Source organism: Grampus griseus (genome assembly GCF_964374135.1).
Source record: "Grampus griseus genome assembly, chromosome: 9".
In the NCBI taxonomy this organism is placed as follows: Eukaryota; Metazoa; Chordata; class Mammalia; order Artiodactyla; family Delphinidae; genus Grampus; species Grampus griseus.
In genome coordinates this window covers 32,629,132-32,653,687 of record NC_139003.1, presented here as the reverse complement: position 1 = coordinate 32,653,687, position 24,556 = coordinate 32,629,132, and the positions used below count along the sequence as shown (strand labels likewise).

General features: G+C 38.7%; 1 protein-coding gene across 1 annotated transcript in view; it reads left to right on the top strand.

Moving 5' to 3' along the window:
* Positions 1 to 1,766: 1,766 nt before the first annotated feature.
* The window catches only part of CAPZA2 (capping actin protein of muscle Z-line subunit alpha 2), a 56,405-nt gene continuing 33,615 nt past the window's right edge, over positions 1,767 to 24,556 (top strand). Inside the window, exon 1 of the mRNA XM_082661741.1 lies at positions 1,767 to 1,925. Coding sequence (XP_082517867.1) covers positions 1,887 to 1,925 — 39 coding nt within the window. The 5' untranslated portion in view covers positions 1,767 to 1,886. The remainder of the gene's footprint in view (positions 1,926 to 24,556) is intronic.

Below are 24,556 nucleotides of genomic sequence, written 5' to 3'. Positions count from 1 at the left end.
TAAGTGATATCATATGGTATTTGTCCTTCTCTTTCTGACATCCTTCACTTAGTATGATAGTCTCTAGGTCCATCCATGCTGCTGCAAATGGCATTATTTCATTCTCTTTTATGAGACTGAGAAATATTCCATTGTATATATGAACCACATCTGCTTTATCCATTTATCTGTCAGTGTACATTTTAGGTTGCTTCTATGTCTTGGCTATTGTAAATAGTGCTGCTGTGAATGTTGGGGTGCGTGGATCTTTTCGAATTAGAGTTTTCTCTGGACATATGCCCAGGAGTGGGATTGCTGGATCATATGTCAACTCTATTTTGTTTTTTGAGGAACCTCCATACTGTTTTCCACAGTGGCTGCATCAATTTACAGTCCCACTAACAGTGTAGGAGGGTTCCCTTTCCTCCACACCCTCTCCAACATTTGCTATTTGTAGACTTTTTAATGACGGCCCTTCTGACTGGTGTGAGGAGGTACCTCATTGTAGTTTTGATTTGCATTTCTCTAATAGTTAGCAATGTTGAGCATCTTTTCATGTGCCTATTGGCCATCCATATGTCTTTTTTGGAGAAATGTCTATTTAGGTCTTCTGCACATTTTTTGATTGGTTTGTTTTTTTGTTATTGAGTTGTATGTGCTGTTTGTATATTTTGGAAATTAATCTCTCGTTGGTCACATCATTTGCAAATATTTTCTCCCAGTCTGTATTTAATATACTTTTAATTAAGATATAATTGACATGTAACATTGTATTAGTTTTAGGTGTACAACAAAATGATTAAAATCTTAACTCCTATCTGAGCTCTAAGGTCTTGCTACTCAACCTGTGGTCTCCAGATCGGTAGCACTGGCACCACCTGGGAGCTTGTTAGAAATGCAGATTCTTCAGCCACATCCCAGACCTGCTGAATCAGCAACTGCACTTAACAAGATTCCTAGCCAATTCATATATACAGCTTTAACTACATCTTCATTCTCTTGCTAAACTTGAAGATTCAGAAGTAGGGTTAGATTTAGCAAATAAAATTAGCAGACATCCAATAAAGTTTGAAAACAATGAATAATTGGTATATCTCAAATGCTTCATGGGACATACTTATACTTAAAATATATGTTCATTGTTTATCTGAAATTCAACTTTTACTGGGCTTTTCTGTATTTAATCTGGCAACCCTATTCAGAAGGGTACGATCTATGTTTAGCATAACTCTTTATTCCCCTGCAATAGTGCAGAGCCTTCCCCAACTTCTTAATATGTTCGTTTAGGGAACAATGAGTTTCTTCAGAACTGAGGTTTCTCTGGCTTTTACTTAACATTGTATATCTCCAGAAGAGAACACAGTATCCCACACACAATAAAGGACCAGCAGTTATTTCTTTAATGAATATATCCAGAACATCTTCCAATTATGTACTGGGTTGTATGTGCATATTTTAAAGAAGGCCGAATATTTTTCTCGTAATCTTTTTTTTTAAACCAGAATGTTTAAAAGCTATTTGTGCACTTTCTCACATTTTAGCTGGCGGAGTTCAGGATTTGATGGGAGTATAATCAAGGGCTCAGCATGTACTCATCGCAGACTGGGTCCATACGGTCACTGGTGGGGAAAGAATCCTAGACTCAGGATACCGACAAGCCTGCCTCAGGCGGAAGTAAGCAACTCCTCCCGGTTCCTGGGCCTCGGAGGCACCCGCGCACGCGCACAGCCGTGCTCTGGCCCCGTGAGGCGGGCGGAGGGAGGCGGAGCTCCAGGGGCGCGTGCGCGGCGGCCGGGGCTGTGGGCCCCTCCCTTGTCGGGGTCGCGCGGCGCGGAGGACCGCACCGAAAGGGGGAAGTCAGGTGGCCGCTGCTGCCGCCGCCGCCGCGGTTTGTCGCCAGAAGGAAAATGGCGGATCTGGAGGAGCAGTTGTCTGATGAGGAGAAGGTAAGGGCCGCGGGGGCGGCAGAGCCCATCGGTCCGGGAAGCCAGTAGAGCCCCGCCGTATCAGCCCGGAGTCTGGCCGCCGGGGAAGGCATTGGTCGGTGCCCCCGGCTGCCCTTCTTCCCCTCTCCTCGCTGCGCCCGAGTGCCTGCCCCTGTCAGTCACCCGAGGCCCCGCGCGGGGGCAGGTCTCCGCCAGGCCTGCTCGCTCCGCTCCTTGTAGGGTGTGTGCTCCGAAAATAGGTAGCGGGAGCTGGGCGGCGGCGGCGGCGGCGGGCGGGGGCCGGGGGCGCGGAGGGCGGCGGCCGCTGGGGACCCTCTCCCCGCGCATGGGCCACGGGGGCCCTGCGCCAGGGTCGGGGACTGCAGAGGGGTCTGGGTCCCGGCCTGGGAGCGGCCCAAGGACAGTACTCAGCCCGATGGCCTGGCCGGAGAGGGTGGCCGGGGTGAGGGCTAAGGGGGAAAAATTGCTTAGGAAGCAGACCTTGACTTCTCTCTTCTAATCTATCCTCCCACAAGCAAACTGCTTTCTTTCCTGGGTCCTACGTTTTTTTTCCTTTAGTCGTGGAAGTCTCTCTCTTTTTTTTTTTTCTTTTTCGGTTTTAGCTGTAGGCAACGAAGTTGCTCATAAAAAGACACCCCCCTCCCCACGGTTGTTTGCTACTCTTGTTGGCAGTAGCCGCTCTGGGGGCCGACTTGGTAGCGCCCCGTGGTCCTGCTAGGACTTCTTCCGAAGAGGGGAGATTGTGGAACTCCTTTTACTGTATCTTAGATGCTGTGACAGCATTAGAACCAGATGAACGACTTAAGTTCTCAGGCATTTGAAGTAAGAAATCTGATCATTGAACTGGATCTCTCTTATTCGCGGTTTCCCTTGGCCTCTGTGAGGCCCCATTCTCCAGAGTGTGTTTTGGGACACAGGGGTACCCTCCTAATTTTAAGTATTTCCTGCACAGGTCCTTGATGTTTCTCACACTCAGAAGTAACTGACATAACAATGAATAAGATAGTTAAAGTTTTCGAAGACTCCACTCTTAATTTAACAGGGCTCATTTTTAAGTTCCAAAGCAGTAAAGCCATGTATGAAACACAAAAAAATAACTGGTGTTTAAGAAATCCTCATGTAAGCCTACGGGTATTTTCGGTTGGAACGCTCTGCTCCAAGTGTTTTTATATCCTGTGTTCTTGTACTGAAATGTCATGTTCTGTCTTCTTCCCGATGTGAACGTGCAGCAGTCAGCCTTATCTTTAGTTCCGGAAATCTTTTTTACCTCTGTGCTCTTTGGTGAAAGTGATAATAAAACGACAAAATGGGGAGAGCAGCAAGATTCTCCATAATCCACAGTCCTGGTAGGCAGATCCCTGTATACACAAAAGTTGCTGTGCAGTATTCACACGTGTAATATTGGTAAATAACCATAAATGGGTAACTGAAAATGTATGCAGGTGCTCACACACATTTAAAATTAAGTAGTACTAAAAAGTTTTTTTAAAGGGATTGTCATGTTTTTTATTCTGCTGTTGGTAAGTGGTGATTAGTAGCTCAAGTGGCTAGAAATCTAGCTGAGGACAGAGTACTCAGTGTGGGAGTTAATATAGGCCTGCCATGTGTTGTAAAGACCTAAAATAGCAAAGTTTTTTCAAAATGATATGACAGGATTTCTTGTCATCCGGCACTCTCAGGGCACTGAGCTCCATAAAGGTGTGGGGCTGGGTGGGAAGGGGTCTTATTCTCTATGCTCGCCCAACACCATGTTTTAACAGTAAATGAATGAAAACTCCAATTTGAAGGAATTTTGTGGGTTTGTTTTTATTTCGAGTTTTGTAAGACTATTCTGTGGATATTTTGCATATAAATTTCTGATCACATCTTTTAGTAATTTAAGAAAAATATTAACCAAACTGTGAGGTTAAATTGAAGTAACTGGTAAAGTGAAATTCTAACAGTCTTGTCACTTTATTTAAATGTTCTTTTTAATCTCTTGGGAGGAGGACCTTGCATATAGAATCAGAAATAGGATTTAAAGGTGTTGTTTTTTAAACTAATATTTAAATCATTTTACTTTTTCTGCCACCTTGTTTGTAATTTTCAAAAATAAGTTTTTAATACTTAATTTAAAGCTCTTGGAATTTCCATTACTGACTGTGAAAGTAAGGAAGGGAAGCTGTTAAGACTTAGTAGTACCATACTTTGTATATGCCTGGTTCAGTTAGACAATACATTTGTTAATTTGTTGTAAATTTGAGCTAGGTTTGATTATTACCATTGCACAAATAAGTAAAATAAATTTTTAAAAGCTTTAAGTAATTCACGGAAGGACACCTAAGTAGGAAGTGCAAAGGCGGTATTTAAGCCTGAGTTTGTCTGAATCCAAAGTTGATGCTCTTGTGACATTACACTTCTTAACAATTGATGATAGAATCCTTTTCTGGATTTATCTCTTTGTGTTAAATTTGACAGCTTAATTTGGAAAAGGGAGAAACAATAGTTCTCTTTGTTTTTAATAGAAATTGTAAATTCCAAACACTAAATAGTGTTGGGTTTTAAATTTAATTTGTGTTTGATCGTTTTAGAACAAAGTTTATTATTGTTTGACACATTTAAAAGTTTTATGCTGTTGGTGTAGTTTCATATATGTCCTGTGGTAGGAAGCATTTTAGAAATTGATCTAGAATAATATCTTTGCTTTTTTCAGTTATATACAGTTACTTTTTGAGGATACCGGTATGAAATGTAATAACCTTTTCACTTTTGGCCACTGGGTTAGTAGGAAATAAAATTATCTGAAGAAGCACAATGAAGTTGTTTAGTTATTCATTTGTTGTGGTGTGTCCTACAGACCTTTTTACATAGTTACAGAAACTCTAGGTTAGAACAGTTCATGTTTTCCCCTCCTGGGTCAGCTGCACTGTACAGTAAAGCATTTTTTGTGATTGAAATTATATGAAATTGTGGTATAAGGCTCAGATAAGAACTATTCCCAAACTGCTCTCTAAGTGAGAAATCCTGGAAGTCACTTGAAGCTTTGGAAGACACCTTACCACCGCCCCCGCCCCCCACCAACCTCTTCTACCTTCCCCCAGTGAGTAGAGTGATCCGCTCGCAGAGCTTCAGCTTTTGTATCTTTGCAGATGTCTCAAGTACCTAGCTCAGCCCTGCTTCTCCCCTTAGCACTGGTCACACATTTTTATCTGCTGGTCCTCTTCCACGGAAGACAGTTAAGGAGATATGCTCAGATGGAACCTGCCTGAAAGTAAATTCATAAACTCCCCTCCTGTCTGTCCCTACACAAAGCAGGGCAGATACCCATCTCTTTCTGCTCATATTTCTCTTTATGACTCTGTTCCCATTATTCAAGTTATCCAGGTTTTTAACTTCAGCTTTAACTTTTTTCCTCCTTGTGCTCTCTGTACCTTACACTTAGTTTCCAAACCTTGTCACTTCCATCAGAATATGTCTTACAGAAATTATTTCTTGCTTGAAAAGTTCATTTATATTAATATTTGATTTATAACCTCTCAATTGACCAGACGATTAACAATTTATGTTATGAACTACTGTTGTTTAGTAACAAACTTGTACTGTATGAACAGAATGCAAATTGATTGTACCTGTTCTGTGACTACACAGTTGAGGAAGAAACAAAGCTAAGGGAGGAAAAGTAAGGTTAGAAGAATGACTCATATCTGTTTTATTTGCCACTGCTGGACTTTTATTATAAACTTTCTAGACAAATCCCTCCGTCTTCCTATCATTTTTCTACTCCCAAACTTTTAGTTGCTGCATCCTCCATTGCCTTTACAAGGAAGCCCAACTCTTGAAAATGGTGTTCATGTCCTTGTATTCCATTCTAACCTAAATAATTCTGACATTTCCAATATATACTGTTATTTAATCATGCTGTGAATTCAAAGAGACCTGCATGCTAGTCCATGCCTAGCACATGGAGTAAATTATTTAATCTCTCAGCAGCTTCAGTTTCCTCTAAAATGTGGGGATATAACAAATTATATTCCCCATTAAACTTTTATAAGTGCACATGTTGCCTGGCATGTAGTAAACACAATAAATTTTAGTTATTTTTCTCTGCTCATGACTTACCTGCTTTGAGCATTGGTACTGCTCCCCGATCTATCCCCTTTTTTGAAAGATGAAAAATTACTCTTCCTTCAAGATTTAGCTCAGATCACATGGCTAGTTTTCTCTCTCTCCTGAACAACTTTTTTCTCTCTCTCCTGAACGCTGAAACACATCATTAATGTTAAATACAGTTTTGCATAGTAGTTATCTGTTTACCTTTTTTCCTGTATTCTGTTGAATTTGTTAGTGCAGAAATGTCATCTTTAGCATCTGTCAGTGCAATGTATGTGATGAGTACAATGGTTCAGTGAGTGAATGAACAAAGGAGTAATGCATTTACAAAATTAAGAAAAAAATAACAGTTTTATGAAAAGAAGTAGCATATAAAGGTAAGTTTTGGAGGGAAAATCTAGTATGCCTACATTTTTCACTTCTAAATAGCGTTATAGATTTTAAAGATTTAGGTAGTTAAATGAAATTCCTGGTGCTCCTTGAGGTGCAGGTGGTGATACTGGCTATGGTTCAAATCACTTACACATGCTAAATATTTATAAGCAGTTTGTATACTTCTCCCCCACACACAATCATAATGTGGCTTCAGAAGTTTTGTTTGTATGTATTGATAAAAGCAATGTAAGCTGCCATTATATTCCATCATGATTAATGTAAAATCAGTAGTGTTCTTATTAACTAAAAAGTAAACTCAACCAGTAAGTGATTAATGTAGAAATTATTCATTCCTAATTTCATTCTGTAGGTGAATGAATTCTGTCATTGCACCAATAAAATGTAAAAATTCCTACAGCAAGCAGAAACTTGATAGCTGCTGCAGCATTAGTGGAGTTTTTTAGACTTTGCACACTAAAGCAAATTTGTAGTACATTCTCAGTGCATTGGGGAGTCATTTCTACTTAAAATAAAGGTGGTTATATACATAGAAGAACATGGTATATATTACAGAAAAATCCGAACGAACTTTTTGGCCAACCCAATAAAAACGCTTAGTACAAAGTAGTTTTTAAGGTTGAAAAGCATGATGGGAAAACTTGACCTGTGGTCCTGACCTAAAAGCTTAATTGCCTGAAGCAGTAATTTATTGCAAGAGATTGATGCATATCAAAGAAAATAGGGGTTCCATGGAACCACTTATAGTTGTCAAAAAAGGAGAATTTCATTAATTTTATTCTGAAGGGTAGAACTACAGTCTTCATATTCTTTCTCTTAAGACATTTATTTACATGCTCTACTGTGAACCCTATGGCTGAGAACTTCTCTTGCACATTTTAGTTCATAATGTTTCTACTGAAAATGAATAGAATTAATTTTTGAAAACTACCCCTACATTTATTAATTTACCAAATATACCATATTTCATTGATTTCACTACTCATCATTTTCCATATTTTAAGATCTCTGAAATCAGGCTGCATTGTACAATCATGGCTTGTGATACAGGTAGCATTTTTCCTTTTTTTAGTGACCCATGAAATTATGCATCTTTCATTGATTGTGAATCAGGGTAAGCAAGGATATAATGCAATAACAAACAAACTAAAATCTCAACGTGAGGGCGTTGGTGGTGGGGGCTTTTCGTGGCATCTCCTCACTCGTTCTGTGTGTGTCTAGTGTGGGTCAGCAGCAGAAGGGCCCTGCTCCGCAAAGTCACATAGTTGTAGGCTCTTGGAGGATTTCAGTCTAAACGTAGGCTTTTTGATATGATACATATGCACAATGGAATATTATTGAGCCATGAGAAAGGAGGATATCCTACCATTTGCAACAACATGGACCTTGAGCACCTTGTGCTAAGTGAGATAAGTTAGAGAAAGACAAGTACTGTACAATATCACTTATATGTAGAATCTAAAAAAGTCAAACCTGTTTAAGAAAACAATAAAATGGTGGTTACCAGAGAATGGAGGGTGGGAGGGATAAGATTAATGGTGTTTAAGGGTACAGACTTGTAATGAGTAGTAAATAAACCATAGCGATCTGATGCACAGTATAATGAATATAGACTGTACCATTGTACTACAGTGATGTGATAAATACTGCTTTAGTCGCGATCATACTACATTACTATGAAAGTAACAGGCTGTACACCTTAAATTTACAAAATGTAGCATGTGAAATTTACCTCTCCTCCCCCCGCCCCCCAAAAAAAGTCTTAGGCTTTTTATCACTGTCCCCACACCAGTGGGAAAGAAATGCAATGAATACCATACTGGGTTTTAAAGCTCCCCCCTACCCACACACACACTAAGAGACTCACTGCACTTCTGCTCAGATTTCAATTAGCTTAAGCAAGTTATATCTATAAACCTCATTTCAGAGGGGGCAGGGAAGAAGAAGAGAAATACAGTATTTGTGAATAGCAGTAATGATTCTATAGATTAAGTTTTAGACTCACTGAAGGTTGGTGATTTGATTACCTGGTTGGTAGACACAGTGTAAGACTACAGATTCAAGGATGAATCAGACATATGTAACATATATATTATACAGGGTCAAAAAGCAATAAGTCCATGGACATTCAGAAGATGGAAAAGTTACTTCTGCCGAGGAGGATGGTAGGTATCAGTTGAGGTACAAGCTCATGTCAGAGAGCACAGCACAGGAAGAAAAAACAGAAAAGTGGGAATGAGCAGGAAATATGAGTTATATCTCAAGTACTTTGCAAGTAAGAGATGCAAAGATGAATTGTGCTGTTAAACAGCACAGATTTTCTCAGCCTCAGCACTATTGACATTTGGGCCAGATAACTCTTTGTTGTAGGGGTGTCCTGTGCATTTTAGGATGTTTGGGCATCCTTGGCCCACATGATGCCAGTAGCACCGCAGTCACGACAGTCACAAATGTCTCCTGTAGTACAAAATCGCCCCTGGTTGAGAACCACGGGTCTAGACAGACTGGAGCTAGTGAGACCAGTTGGGAAACTGAGTTAAGTGTTAGGACCAGATTTAAAGTAGTTTTACAAGACACGGAGGAAAAAAATGATTGCTAACATTTCAGAGTTGGAGTCAACAAGACATGGTGAGTGAATGTAGAGAAAGGGAAGAATCAGAGGTAACTGAACATTAAAATCTGGTTGACTGGGAAGTGGAACCACCACTAACAGCTAAAGAACACACAGGAGAGAAGATGCACAGCTCGGGGGAATAATGGTGAATTTTGTTTGGGTTCTACTAAGTTTGAGATGCTAGCAGAATGTCTATGTGAACATGCGTAGCAGATAGGGAGATGTAGAAATGGAGCTTGGAAAGAGATCAGGCCCAGAGATTATATAGATTTGGAAATCCTCTCTGTGGGTTAAAGCCACGAGATTGGAATAGCTTTTAGGAGAACAAGTTCAGACATAGGGGAGGAGAGGGCAGAGAGCATATACTTCTGGATACTTTCATTTAAGGCATAAGAGAAGGAGAGAAACTAGAAGGTGAGGAGTGATCTTTGAAGTAGAAGTGTATACCTAGCACAGAGTAGGTGCTCATCTCACAGAACTTGAAGAGAATTTCCAGAAGGAGCAGTGAAGTATTGCAGAGAGATTAAAAAGGAATATAGAATTGAGAAGAGCCTTTGGCTTTAAGAGAAAGGGATGAGAAACAAATTATATCTCCTATATGCCAATATCTACTGTATTAATTAATTTCTCAATTGTCAGAGCAACCTTGTTATTATCTGTATCTTGTGTATGGTAAGACTGGTGTAGATGAGGCCAACTATTTTAAGTGGTAGACGAGATCGTTGCTGGCCTTTAAGAGAGCAGTTTAATGGCCTTTCAGTCTTGTGTGCGTTGTAGTTCAGTAACCATACTCAAAGACCTCCCTCACCTTCTTTTGTATTCTTGCCTATCTCTGTTCCCTTAGCAGTTTGTACATACCTTTGTTATAACATTTACCCATTTTAATAGGTTTCCTGATGTTCTTATTTCCTGCGTTTTTCAGGGACAGGCCCTGTGTCTTATTCATCTTTGTAATTGCAGTAGAGTGTGTGGCATATATTATATCAGTGATTTCAACTCTGGTTGCACATAAGAGTCAACTGGAGAGTTTATAAACAAACATGGATGCACAGGCTTGACTCATGGGTGAGGCCTGGAGCGTCTGTACTTTTTTCAAAAAAAGCTTCCCAGATGGTTTGAATGTGCCACCAGGATTGAGTTTCACTGTATTAGGTGCTCAATAAATGTTGACTCAATAAAAGGATAAGAAGAGGAGACAGTAAGTATAAATTACTTTTTCCCCCTATATTAGTCTTTTAATTAATTTTTCAAGCTTTTTAAAATTGAAGTATAATTTACAGTATTGTATTAGTTTTGGGTGTACCATGAAGTGATTTGATATTTTTTATACGTTACAAAATGGTCACCACGATAAGTCTAGTTACCATTTGTCACCACGCAAAGTTGTTACAATATTATTGACTATATTCCCTATGCTACACATTATATCCCTGTGACTCATTTATTTTACAGCTGGAAGTTTGCACATCTTAATCGCCTTCCCCTATTAAAGTATAAATCATTCTTGAAAAAAATTCAGTAATGAAACCAAAGAGAAAGAGTAGATACTACTTCATTTTTTCCTACTGTTTCATTTTAGGGATACTTTTTTTTTTTAGATAGAAAAACTTTAGGAGTGTTTGTGGTCTGAGGTGAATGATTCAGAGGACAGAAAAAAATTGAAAATATAAATAATAGTTTGTATAACTTTCTCAGTTAATAATGCCTACTTTGGATTCATAGATTTCTTAATATTTTAAATAAATGGTAAAAACATATTTAAAGAAATAGTTGTTGAATTCAGTGGATGACCTAGTTGTAGATTAAGTGATATGGGCCCTGTTCTTAATTACTATTCAAAATGATAATTATAAAGGAAAAAAATTCTTAAGGAAAACATCAAAACAAATTACGTCTTTTACATATACTCAGATTAAAATAAATTAGTCTATAACACAGACATGCAATTAATGATCACTTGATCATAAACTATTTAAATAATGTTCGAGTTTTAAAAAGTATTTTTTCTATTTTTATTTTACTTTTAACTCTCAAAAAGGCATAGGGAATTTTTAGAGAGTTATGGGAAACAATGTCAAATAATTCTTGTAGTTGAAGTAGAAAAATTCATAATAGCTCTTTTTAACTTTACTGCTGGTCTCTAAGACAGTGACCCTTTTGGGGAATCACATTCCTTGAGAGTCAGGTGAGACCTATGATTCTTTTCTTCAGAGGACCAAATGCCTCAAATTTTGCATATACAGTCCCTTACAGGGCAGTGGGTACAATATCTGGCAGCCTATCAGAATCAGGTGGGGAGATTTTCAAAAATATAGATTTCTAGGTGTCAGTCCTCTGGAGATTGATTCAGTAGGTCTGGACTGGAACATGGGAATCTGTATTTTTTCAAAAGCTTTCCCAGCAAATCAACCAGGCATCCAGACTTGGGAAATCTCTGTGCTAGTGTCTCCTGCCTTGATCATGGAGGAGATAACTATGTGGGAAAATGTCCAATGTATGGAAATTAGAGGGGTTGTAGGCAGTGTTCTCAGATAAAATATAGGATGCCTGGTTAAATTGAATTTAAGATAAACAACAAATAATTTTTAGTATAAGTATTCCCAGTGCAGTATACTTTGGGGCTAATGTAGAGTGCAGGGCTGTTCGCCTCTAGATTTAATGGTTCCAGATAGCTATTTTTTGTGGTGTGCATGTGCTTTTGTGCACAGGCACTGTCTGCTTTTTATACTTTTATCCCCTTTTTTTTTTCAGTTGCTCAAAGCTTTTTAAAATTTTTGTCAGCTTAATATATTTATATCTGCTTTGGTGAAGACTCCATTTTTTGCTAAAGAATTAATGTTTTCTACAGACAGTCAAAATCTCCTGGATTTTACCTTAGTGTTGGTAAAAATTTTGCCAATTTACAGTGCCCAGCAAAAGCATCAGAAAAATCTGGAGAATTCATAGACACAGGTAGTTGAAGTAACATTAATTTTGTCAACAGCTTCTATAAATTGTGCCAATTGATTGACAACCTGTGGTAAATTCCCCCACCTTGTTGTACTTTCCTGTTCTAGCTGGTAATCATAAAGTTGAAGTAGCACTGCCAGATGCTCACATCTTCCAGTAACAGACATATCTTAAAGAGGCAATGAAGGCCAAGGGAATCTAGTCACTTCTATCTTTGGCATTTCACCATGAAGCTTGGCTTTACTTGAGAAAGATGCTTTCTATACAGTAATGCAAAGACTGACAGAATGAAGGACTGCAAGGCAGAAAGCTACATATGGAGTTTATTTGCATTCAGCCCACCTTCCCTTTGTTCTCCTCCTCTGAGAAGTTCTTCAGTCTTACTCAGCAGTGTAGGTATAAGATAAGATTGTAAATTTTAAGAGTGTAGTCCTAAAATTATAGTCCAGGTAGCACAGGGTGATAAAAACACTTGATGTGTTCTGTTCTTTCTGAGGGATCTGTTCTTTCTGAGGAATCTATTTTTCCTGAGGGATCACCCAGGACCAAAAGCAGCAATTCAGTATTCTGTTGATATTTGTCTGGATCATGAGTCTATGCCATAATGTTACCAAGGATTTTGATCACAGCTTCTTATACCAAATGTGCTTATCTTCCATTTACATCTGTTGCAGCACTTAAAGAACCAAGGAGGGCTTCCCTGGTGGTGCAGTGGTTGAGAGTCTGCCTGCTGATGCAGGGGACACGGGTTCGTGTCCCGGTCCGGGAAGATCCCACATGCGGTGGAGCGGCTGGGCCCGTGAGCCATGGCCGCTGGGCCTGCGTGTCCGGAGCCTGTGCTCCGCAATGGGAGAGGCCACGGCAGTGGGAGGCCCGCGTACCGCAAAAAAAAAAATACCAGAACATTTCTACCTGCAGCCATTATAATGTCATTCCATATATGTACCTATTTTGCTTTAGGTCAGTTACGATATAACAGGAAGGGGCTTCCCTGGTGGCACAGTGGTTGAGAGTCCGCCTGCCGATGCAGGGGACACGGGTTCGTGCCCCGGTCCGGGAAGATCCCACATGCGGTGGAGCGGCTGGGCCCGTGAGCCATGGCCGCTGGGCCTGCGCGTCCGGAGCCTGTGCTCTACAACGGGAGAGGCCCGCGTACCGCAAAAAAAAAAAAAAAAGAACCAAGGACTTGGGAACTTCTTTAGAAAGTAAGGCATCGTTACTCCACAGGTAGTCCTTTTTCTGGGTATCGTGACTAATCTCTTTCCATCACTGTGGTAGTTTGGCTTCTACACATATTGGTCCAACATCATGTGCAAATGCCACATAATTCATCAGTATTACTTGCTTTGCTCATCACCTGGTCTCAATCAAATTGAAAATTGTGTAGAGAAACTGATTTCTCTCTGTTGGCTCAGGCTGTAAGATGCGCTACACAATATGAGGGGCACCAGCTCCTCTCTATTGCCTGCAGCACATGAGGAACAATTTGTGCAGGCAGCTTCCCAGCGTTAACATAGTACTTTTTTCACTGCAATTTGAGACACTTCTGATCCTAGGTGACTATCTGCTGACATTCACAAAAAGAAAGTAACGTGTGGTGGAAAGCAGGAGACAATTTCTTGTCAGATTATCAAAGATGAACTGTTTTTTTTTTTTTTTTTTTTTTTTTGCGGTACGCGGGCCTCTCACCAATGTGGCCTCTCTCGCCGCGGAGCACAGGCTCTGGACACGCAGGCTCAGCGGCCATGGCTCACGGGCCCAGCCGCTCCGCGGCATGTGGGATCTTCCCGGACCGGGGCACGAACCGTGTCCCCTGCATCGGCAGGCGGACTCTCAACCACTGCGCCACCAGGGAAGCCCGAGTGAACTGTATTTTTACTCAGTGGAGAAGATAGCATTCCTTCCTTTCTTAGGGAAAGGATTTGGTAAATTCTCTCTAAGAATAGTGGAATCAACTTTGTCTGATATTGAAAGGTGACTGTCCTTACGTTTTCCCTTGTCTGAACGATTTAATGATTTACAACTGAATTCTGCCCATTTTCTTCAGATGTTTGTGAGGATTCTGATCCAAAGAAGTCTGAGCAGTCACAAACTGCCACGATGGCACAGTGGTCATTTTAGAGGAGGTCCGTTTCACTTTCAGGCCTTCTAGTTTGCTCCATCAAAGACCCTTTCTAACTACTTAATAAACCAACTTTATCTTCTTATTTCTGAACTAGCAAGGAGTTCTCTGTAGGCCAAGGAATAGAGAAGAGTGGAGGAAGGTTGCCTAAAATTGTGGAAGAGCCTGAAATTCATCTTCCACTCCACTGGCCACATACACAAGATTTTTCCCAGTTACTCACTTAGTAGACTTGCAGTAAGTCTGGAGGTTTTGAAATGTTTAATCTGCATCATCCAATAATTGAAAATCTTGATCTTTATTTTCATCTGAGAAGTTTATTGATGTAAGCTTGTAGTTATTCTTAAATAAAAATTCATTTCCTAGGAATTTTAGAGCTCTTTTTTCAAGAGATTTGATTTGTAATTTTTTTGTTCCTATAAAAGAACGTTGTTTTCTGCAGCCTTTGTCAGATTGACTCAGCTCCTTCCCTTTTTTTAATGTTGTAAATATAACTGTCAAATTTTACCCTCCTCCCTTCAAATACATGGAGGATCGGAAACTAGATAAGCACACTTGTGAATTTATGTCTGAAATAAAAATAGGGAAGATATACGAAGAATCTCTCTTATGCCCTTCTAATGTTGGGACTATATATCAGCTTATTTGCTTGCTTAAAATATATTTAAAATAACTGAGTTCCTTGCTTCTTGGTCCCCAATTATATCTTAAATTTGAGCTTCACAGATAAGTGAGATCCAGTTTATTTGCCTCCTCTGCACTCTGTTGGTGAGGGAGGGGTTCCTGCTGTAGGGTTATGGAGATGGCTGAACACACAGCACCTGACATTGGAAAGATGCGGTGAATAGCAGTCTAGTAATACAAATACTCAGCCCAGGAGATAGGGACACAGTGGAGGGAACAGAGTGAACAAGCAGAGGCCAAGGGAGGCAAGCTTTGTAGTATCAAGAAGGTAGAGTGAGGGTTCCAGCAGGAGGATGTGATTGGCTAGTTTGAATAGTTCCACAGGCTGGCAGGGAACTGAAGCCCCATACTCAGGGATGAGTAGGAACTGTGCCTGTTCCCTGTAATAAAGAGGGTTGTCTGGCTAGGGACCTTATCTGCAGGAGGAGATTGAGGATGGAAACTTGCAGTTAGGCCATTCAAGGTCCTTCTGTTTTTCCCCAGATGTCAAGGCACACGTAATACTGGGCTTTAATTTTAGGCCTTATACTACGGTTCTCAGTAGTAGTACTAATCTTTTATCAGAAGTGTATGCTAATGATTGCTGTATTGAATAATACATCAAGAAGTTTTTAATAGCATAATTTGACCTTTGAGTTTTCCTTTCTGTGTGACCTTTTCTTTGACAATTTGCAAAGTTTAAGATATTCTGCTGCTGTGTACAATTTAGTCACAGTAGATGAAAGGTGGCCAAAACATACATGCAGTGATTTGGAGGCATGAAAGAAGAGTTCTTGTCTGAAAGACTGAATGGAGTGGTGAGGCTCTAGTATTGTATAGGTGGGATGAGAAAAAGAGTGGGTTGGTTGTAGGAGCTATCAAGTAGCAGAAAGAGTAAAAAGGTAATAGCTGTTAATTGAGTGCTTACTCTGTGCCAAGTACTTTTCTAAATGTATTACCTCATTTACTGCAGGTGAGGAAACTGAATTTAATTTGCTTTTGGTCCTATAGGTAGAAGTCAGTGGAGCTGTAGTCTGAGTACATACAGTCTTATTTAGGGTTTATGCTGTTAACAGTACATTTTACAGCCTTTGAATACAGAAAGGCCTTATATGTCATGCTAAGGACTTTGGACTTACCTTGTTGGCAGTGGGCCACCATTAGATGATTTTAAGCAGGAAAGAAAATGATCGGAACTTTCATTGAAAAATATCAATCTGGTGGCAGAGTGGAAAATGACTTTCGGAGAAAGATGAGATTAGAGGCAGGGCAGTTATTGTAACAATCCAGAAAGGGAATGGGTCCAAATGAAATAGAATCAAAGAAAAGGAGATTGGATTTGAGCAAGACAGACAGACACTCGATAATGTGGCTGACTGTGGGAGAAAGGGAGAAATGTGGAATTGAATGTAGGTGGTGCCGATAATTTTATGAAGAACAGAGGGAGTAGGTTTGGGTGAGACAGGCATTTAATGGAGATTTCTAATAAATGAGTTACATTTAGAAAAATGGATCTTGATCTTGAGAGAGGTTGTGATAGGTATATAGATTTGAGAGCTATTGTTATGTGGTGATAATAGAAGCAGTGTCAGTAAATGAGATTACCCAGATATTTTGGTTGTTTCTTCTGAACCATCATAGGAAGATGCTATATTGGGAGGCGGCTCTGAAAAGCCTTGGACTTCATCTGAAGAATTCATTCAAATCCCAAATCTGGATTTCTGTTTTCTCTTTTCATGAATTAAAGGTAATAACAGCCATCTAGGAAAGTAACTGTAGATGATATTTTATTTTATCTAACAGACCACAGGGGTTTTAAAAGGTTAAGAAATGATGATATATTTCATCTCCCTGAATTTACCTATGAGAAATGGAGATTTACAGAAGTTAAATCAAAACCTGGGTACAGATGGTTTGTCTTAGCTTAGATGAAAACCCAGATCTTAACTGCACATTGCCACCACAGAACTAGGAACTGGCTTTTTCTCCTGTTTTGCTACCACTGGTTTTTGAGGTAAGCAGAGTACAGAGGGAAGGGATGATTTCCAAGGGAGGAGAAAGGATGTTGGCATGTGGGAAGTGAATGCACTGCAGAAAACACAGAAATGCATGGGCGTGAGCCACAGCTGTACCACTGTAGGGCACAAAGAAGCATTTCACATATAATGTGAAAATGCCTGTATTCCAGAGCTAATTTTAGGAATACTGAACTATACTAATGCAGATATATTTATTCTCTACTACTGTTACTGCTCATACTAATATATTCACCCAAGTTTACGTAGCTAATGAGTAGTAGAAATGAAAATCCAGCTCATTCAATCTGACTCCAGAGATCATACACTCTACTGCTTCCTTATATTAGCATAAGTTTTTATGGTTTTGAATGTACATTATTTAAAAATTAACTGTCTACATACAGAATTCCATTAGTGATAACTCTTAGAATGCTCATTTCATTAAAATACTATATTCCCTGACCATCCTAAATAAATGAGAGTTTATTCTTGCTTATAGATTGATTCAACATTGATTCAACAAAAACTACCTACCAAGTTTAGAGTATAGGGCTGCCTACTGATATTATTGAATATTCAGAAGTTCCTTGAGGAAGTTACATTTTTGCAGTTACTACCTGAATGCTGAATACTAAATTCATTAGACACTTTTCAGAATTATCTTTGGAATTTATTAAAAATTATGATGTGTTTTTCATGTCCCAGACTGAAAAAAAGTAATTCACACTTTAAAAATAGTACTGAAAATAGTTGCTTTCCTTTTTTTCTTTTATTTGTTTATTTATTTGGTTCAGTGGGACAAAGAAGTCCATTTTAACAAATAGCATTAGGATGGCTTGTTGATCCTTATGACGATGTAATAAAAAATGGATCTCTGTCCCACATCATATACAGAAATCAGTCCCATTTAGATTAATGGCCTAAATTCAAAGAGCAAAACTTTAAGAAACTTTAGGAAAAATGTAAGAGAAAATCCCCACAATTTAAGAGTAGAGAAGGAATATTTTTCCCCACTCTCTAAATACTTCACTGTGTTTAGGGCTGTCTCTTATATAACCACAGTACAATTATCAAAATCAAGAAATTTCACATTGATGCAACATTATTGTCTCATCTACAGACCCTATTCAAATTTCACCAATTGCTCCAATTAGATCCAGGATCTAATCCAGGATTGCATTGAATTTTGTTGTAGTGTCTCCTTGGTCTTTAATCTGGAACAGTTTCTCAGCATTGTTTGTCCTTCATGACCTTACCACTTTGGAAGAGTGCAAAATGGTTATTTTGTAGACTGTACCTCAATTTCAGTTTATTTGATGTTTCCTCATGATTAGATCAGCCTATGAAGTTTTGGCAGGAGCATAACAAGTGATGTTGTATCCTCAGTACATCCTACTAGGAGGCACAGTTTTTACTATTATGATAACTTAGGTCATTTGGTAAAGGTGGTGTGGCAGTTTTCCTCAATATAAAGTTACTGTTTATCCCTTCTTAATTAAGTATCCTGTAGAAAGATTCATTCACATTGTGTAAATATGCTCTTAGACTTTTACCCATTAATTTTAGCATCTCTTGATGATTTTTGCCTGCAACAATTACCATTGTTGGTCACCCCAGGTGATTTTCTAATTCAATCATTCCTTCTGCATTAATTGAAATTCTACTGTAATGAAGAGCTTCCCCCCGTTTGTTCATTCATTTCTTTATGTCAATATGGACTCATGGATTCTTATTTTATTCTGTGGGTTGCTATCATTATTTAATTTGTTGCTTGAATTTTAGCCCATAAGAAAAAGTACAAAACAAAAAGTTTAGTAGTATTTTTGTGTTATCTCAGAAAGTTGACGGGCAGAAATTACTTTTTCTCAGAGATAGTGTATACTAACATTTTCGATATTGTTTTGAATATACTGCTTTGTCTTCTGCATAAGTAACTTTAGAGTATCTGCTTTTTTCCAAGAAGCACAACAGAGTGGAACATACTTTTTATGTTATGTTTATCTTTTTGTATGTTTTATACCAAGTAATGTTTGGATCCTAGAGAAAGCAAAGAAAAAATATAGCTCTTTTAGCTTCTAGCTCTATATTAGTAGGTTAACTTTTTTAAAAAAATAAATTTATTTATTTATTTTTGGTTATGTTGGGTCTTCATCGCTGTGCACGGGCTTTCGCTAGTTGCGGTGAACGGGGGCTACTCTTCGTTGCGGCAGGCAGGCTTCTCATTGCAGTGGCTTCTCTTGTCGCAGAGCACGGGCTCTAGGCACGTGGGCTTCAGTAGTTGTGTCACGTGGGCTCAGTAGTTGTGGCTCGCAGGCTCTAGAGCGTGGGCTCAGTAGTTGTGGCGCACGGGCTTAGTTGTGGCATGTGGGATCTTCCCGGACCAGGGCTTGAACCTTTGTCCCCTGCATTGGCAGGTGGATTCTTAGCCACTGTGCCACCAGGGAAGTCTCAGGTTAACTTTTTAAAACTGTTCTTCTTGATGTGATTGTTATGAAGTATGCCTGTAAACTGCCAGTCACTGACATAGGTAAGAGTTAATCTCCCATCTAGCCAAACCTTCCCAACAAAACCAAGGTATCCTCCCTCTCGCAATCTAGAATTACAGTTTAGAAATAAAATAAAAGTAATAACTCTTGGGCTTCCCTGGTGGCGCAGTGCCCCGGTCCGGGAAGATCCCACATGCCGCGGAGCGGCTGGGCCCGTGAGCCATGGCCGCTGAGCCTGCGCGTCCGGAGCCTGTGCTCCGCAACGGGAGAGGCCACAACAGTGAGAGGCCTGCGTACCGGGAAAAAAAAAAAAAAAAAAGTAATAACTCTTTCCTGAATCCTGCTCCAATTTAGAAGGACTTGACTTCGAATAATATCACGTGGAGGAAGATGGTGGTTAATGCAGGAGATTTTGCTGTGGGCCTTAGGGATGTATCTAATAATTCACTGGGCTCATCCAGAAAAATGATAGTATTCCCAGGGGTAAATTGAGTATAGCTCCATATGTGTTAACTTGTGTAACCTTTTTTCTTTCTTGGATTTGGAAGTGGCTAGAATAAATAATTTTTAAAATTAAAAAAAAGTCTGCTAGGAAGGATGGATGTAGGGGAGTGTTCAGTCTGTAGCAGTGTTTAGAAAATACCCAGATGATTGAACAGTTTCGTAGGAAGACAATTAAGCCTTTGCTGTGGTGGACACTTTCTTTTCTTCAGCACCTGAGAAATCCAAAAAACAGATTCTTCTTAGCTTGTGAAATTCACAAAGACCAGATTAAGATACTTCAGGCATAGCTGGTAAAGTCCAAGTTGTGTTTTGGGTTCTCAGCCAGACAGCTCCCATGACTTCTCAACCCTCAGTGGCACTTCTTTTGACCCACCATTCATTTTGGATATTGTGAGCAGTCTTAACTCTTTTTGGTTACTGTATGCATTTTGTGCGATAGTAAGGGCAAACAAGTCTGTAAGATAAAACTATAGAGCATTTTTGCTTTCTAGGTGAAAACCCAAAATAGAACTGACTAAAAGTCTAAATGATATGTACCTTTTTTTGAAACAACTAAAAAATTTAAAGCTCAACAGTTAATCATATCACTAAATATGCTATACTGTATATATATATATGTATGTGTGTGTGTGTATATATATATATATATACACACATATATATATACTGCTTGCTATCAGTACTTTAATTTTTTCAGTTTTATTGGTAGGGTATAAGTCATTAGAAGTGTTAAAAACAATTTCCTCAAAATTCTAAAAGTTTCCAAAAGAAATATTTGATAAATTCATCAACAGGTTACCACAATTTTTATTTGTTGCCTGTGGTAGTGATTAAGACTTTGTTTTAAATGCTTTCTAACATTTACCCCAGTAGAAGAGAAGGAGGAATAAGGGAACAAAGGAAATTAAGACATTTTATGGAAACATAATAGATGCCAGTGTATATTTAGTATGACTGTCTTCCATTCCCAACTCCACCCTTGCCTTTTTAAAATCATTTATTTTTTATATTTTCATTTTTGATTTTAATAATACTTTTAAACAGTTTAGAAGAAAATAATTTTTTTTATAAATGTATTTTTTTTTTGGCTGTATTGGGTCTTTGTTGCTGCGCGCAGGTTTCTCTAGTTGCAACGAGTGGGGGCTGCTCTTAGTTGCGGTGTGTGGGCTTCTTGTTGCGGTGGCTTCTCGTTGCGGAACATGGGCTCTAGGTACATGGGCTTCAGTAGTTGTGGCACTCAGGCTCAGTAGTTGTGGCTTGCAGGCTCTAGAGTGCAGGCTCAGTAGTTGTGGTGCACAGGCTTAGTTGCTCCACAGCATGTGGGATCTTCCTGGACCAGGGATTGAACCCGTGTCCCCTGCATTGGCAGGCGGATTCTTAACTACTGCGCCACCAGGAAGCCCAGAAGAAAATAATTTTGAAAACACATGAAATATATATTTTTAATTAACATATCGTAAAATACCCCCTTCTCTTTTTTTTTTATGACTTTCAACACATGTATAGATGCATGTAACCATTACCAAAATCGAGATATGGAGTAATTCCATCACCCCCCAAAACTCTCCAATTTTCTTCCTTTCCCTCATTTCTCCCATTGCGTTCACACCCATCCCCACTCCTCCTCCCTGCCCCTGGCAGCCATTGATCTGTTCTCCATTGCTATAAAATATTGTTTATTGGAGAATGGCATGTAAATGGTATCTTATATCATTGCCATGTAACCATCTGAGAATGGTTTCTTTCATTCAGCATAAGGCTTTTGAGATTCATCCAAGTTGTTGCATGTATTCATAGTTTGTCCCTTTTCATTGCTGAGTAGTATTCCATTGCATAGACACATTATTGTTTATCCATTCACCCATAGGTGGACATTTAGGTTGTGGATTGTTTCTAGTTTTGAACAATTTTCAATCGATTTTTGTGGGAACATAGGGTAGATACCTGGAAGTGGGATTGTTGTGTCATATGGTGTGTGTTTATAAGAAATTGCTAAACTGTTTTCGGTACCAATTGTACCATTTTGCATTGCCACAGAAATGTATTAGAGCTTCAGTTGTTTCACATTGGTATTATCAATCTTCTTTATTTTAGCCGTTCTATTAGGTATATAGCGGTATTTTATGATTTTAATATTGATTTCCTAAATGATTAATGATATTACACATCCTTTTGTGCATGTATCTGTCTTCTGCATATCCTTTTTGGTGAAGTGTGTTCAAGTCTTTTGTTCACTGTTTTCTTACTGTTGAGTTTTGATAGTATATGTTCTAGATACAAATTCTTTATTGGATATGTGATTTGCTGATATTTTCTCCAGTTTGTAGCTGTCTTTTCATTCTTTTAACAATGTCTGTAATGGAGCATAAGTTTTTAATTTCAATGAAGTCCAGTTTATCAGTTTTTTTAATGGGTCATGGTTTTAGTATCATGTCTAATAACTTTTGGCCTAACCCCAGGTCATGAAGGTTTTCTTCTGTTTCCTTTTAATTTTTTGTTGTTTTATATTTTACATTTAGAGCTATAATCCATTTTGAGGTAATTTGTTTGGTAAGGGGTAAGGTTTAGATTGCAGTTTATTTTTTGCTCATGGATATCTAATTGTTTGGATATCATTTGTTGAAAAGATATTCTTTAAACATTGCATTGCCTTTGCACCTTTGTCAAAAATCATTTGGCGATATGTATGCAGGGTATATTTTTTGACTCAGTTCTGTTCCATTCATTATCTATCCCTCTGTCTTGATGACTATAGCTTTTTTTGTTTTTTACTTTTTATTTTATTATTTTCTTTTTCATTATGGTTTATTACAGGATACTGAATATAATTCCCTGTGCTATACAGTAAGACCTTGTTGTTTATCTATTCTGTATATAATAGTTTGTATCTGCTAATCCCAAACTCCCAATCCATCCCTTCCCCTCTCCGCCTCCCCCTTGGCAACCACAAAACAAGTCTGTTCTCTATGTCTGTGAATCTGTTTCTGTTTCGTAGATAAGTTCATTTGTGTGTCATATTTTAGATTCTACTTTAAGATTTATGGTTTCACTTTAATTTCACTTAGATATAAGTGATATCATATGGTATTTGTCTTTCTCTTTCTGACTTCCTTCACGTATTATGATAATCTCTAGGTCCATCCATGTTGCTGCAAATGGCATTATTTCATTCTTTTTTATGGTTGGGTAGTATTCCGTGTGTATGTGCGCACGCGCGTGTGTGTGTATATGTATATATGTACACACACGCACCACATCTTCTTTATCCATTCATCTGTTGATGGACATTTAGGTTTTTTCCATGTCTTGGCTGTTGTAAATAGTGCTACTGTTAACACTGGGGTGCATGTATCTTTTCAAATTATAGTTTTGTCCAGATATATGCCCAGGAGTGGGATTGCTGGATCATATGGCAACTTTATTTTTAGTTTTTTTGGGGAACTTCCATCCTGTTTTCCATAGTGGCTGCATCAATTTACAGTCCCACCGACAGTGTAGGAGGGTTCCCTTTTCTCCACACCCTCTCCAGCCTGTATTATTTGTAGATTTTTCTAACGATGGCCATTCTGACTGAGGTGAGGTGGTAACTCATTGTAATTTTGATTTGCATTTCTCTAATAATTAGCGATGTTGAGTGTCTTTTCATGTGCGTATTCGCCATCTGTATGTCTTTTTTTGAGAAATGTCTGTTTAGGTTTCCTGCCCATTTTTTGATTGGGTTGTTTGTATTTTTGTTATTGAGTTGTATGAGCTGTCTGTATATTTTGGAAATGAAGCCCTTACTGGTCACATCGTTTGCAAATATTTTCTCCGAGTTTGTCTTTTCATTTTGTTTATGGTTTCCTTTGCATGCAAAAGCTTAAAAGTTTGATTAGGTCCCATTTGTTTATTTTTGCTTTTATTTCTTTTGTCTTGGGAGACTCACCTAAGAAAACATTGGTATGATTTATGTCAGAGAATGTTTTGCCTATGTTCTCTTCCAGGAGTTTTATGGTGTCATGTCTTATATTTAAATCTTTAAGCCATTTTGAGTTTATATTTGTGTTTGATGTGAGGGAGTGGTCTAACTTCACTCATTTACATGTGGCTGTCCTGCTTTCCCAACACCACTTGCTGAAGAGACTGCCTTTTCTCCATTGTATATTCTTACCTCCTTTGTCAAAGATTAATCGACCGTAGGTGTGTGGGTTTATTTCTGGGCTCTCTCTTCTATTCCATTATGATCCATATATGACTGTAGCTTTATATTAAGATTAGGTAGTGTGAATTCTCCAACTTTGTTCTTTTTCAAAATGATTTTGGCTATTCTAGTTCATTTGCCATTGCTACTTCACATTTACTGCTAAGGGTGTGAAATAATATTCATTCCCTCTCATTTCCTAACCAAAATCTTTTTTTTAATGCCATGGTGTGTGTTCATGTGTGTGTTTATGGTTGTTCTGGGCATCAGAGTGATTTCTTGATCTTGCTTGCATTTGCGGGGAGGGAGTGTTAATCTTGATACATGGCCAAAATAGCCTGCATTCATTGCATTCTTCAAACATAGAAAAATAATAATATAGGAAACATCAATGTTAGAATCAGCTTGTTGATGTGTATCCAAAAAATCCTGCTTGGATTTTGATTGGGCCTTCATTGAATCTGTAGAATAGTTTGGGAAAAATTGTTATCTTTACAATAAGGAGCCTTCCAGTCCGTGAACATACATGTCTCTCCATTTATTTAGATCTTCTTTGATTTCTTTCATCAGTTTTGTGTAGTTTTCAGAATATTAGTCCTGTACATATTTTGTT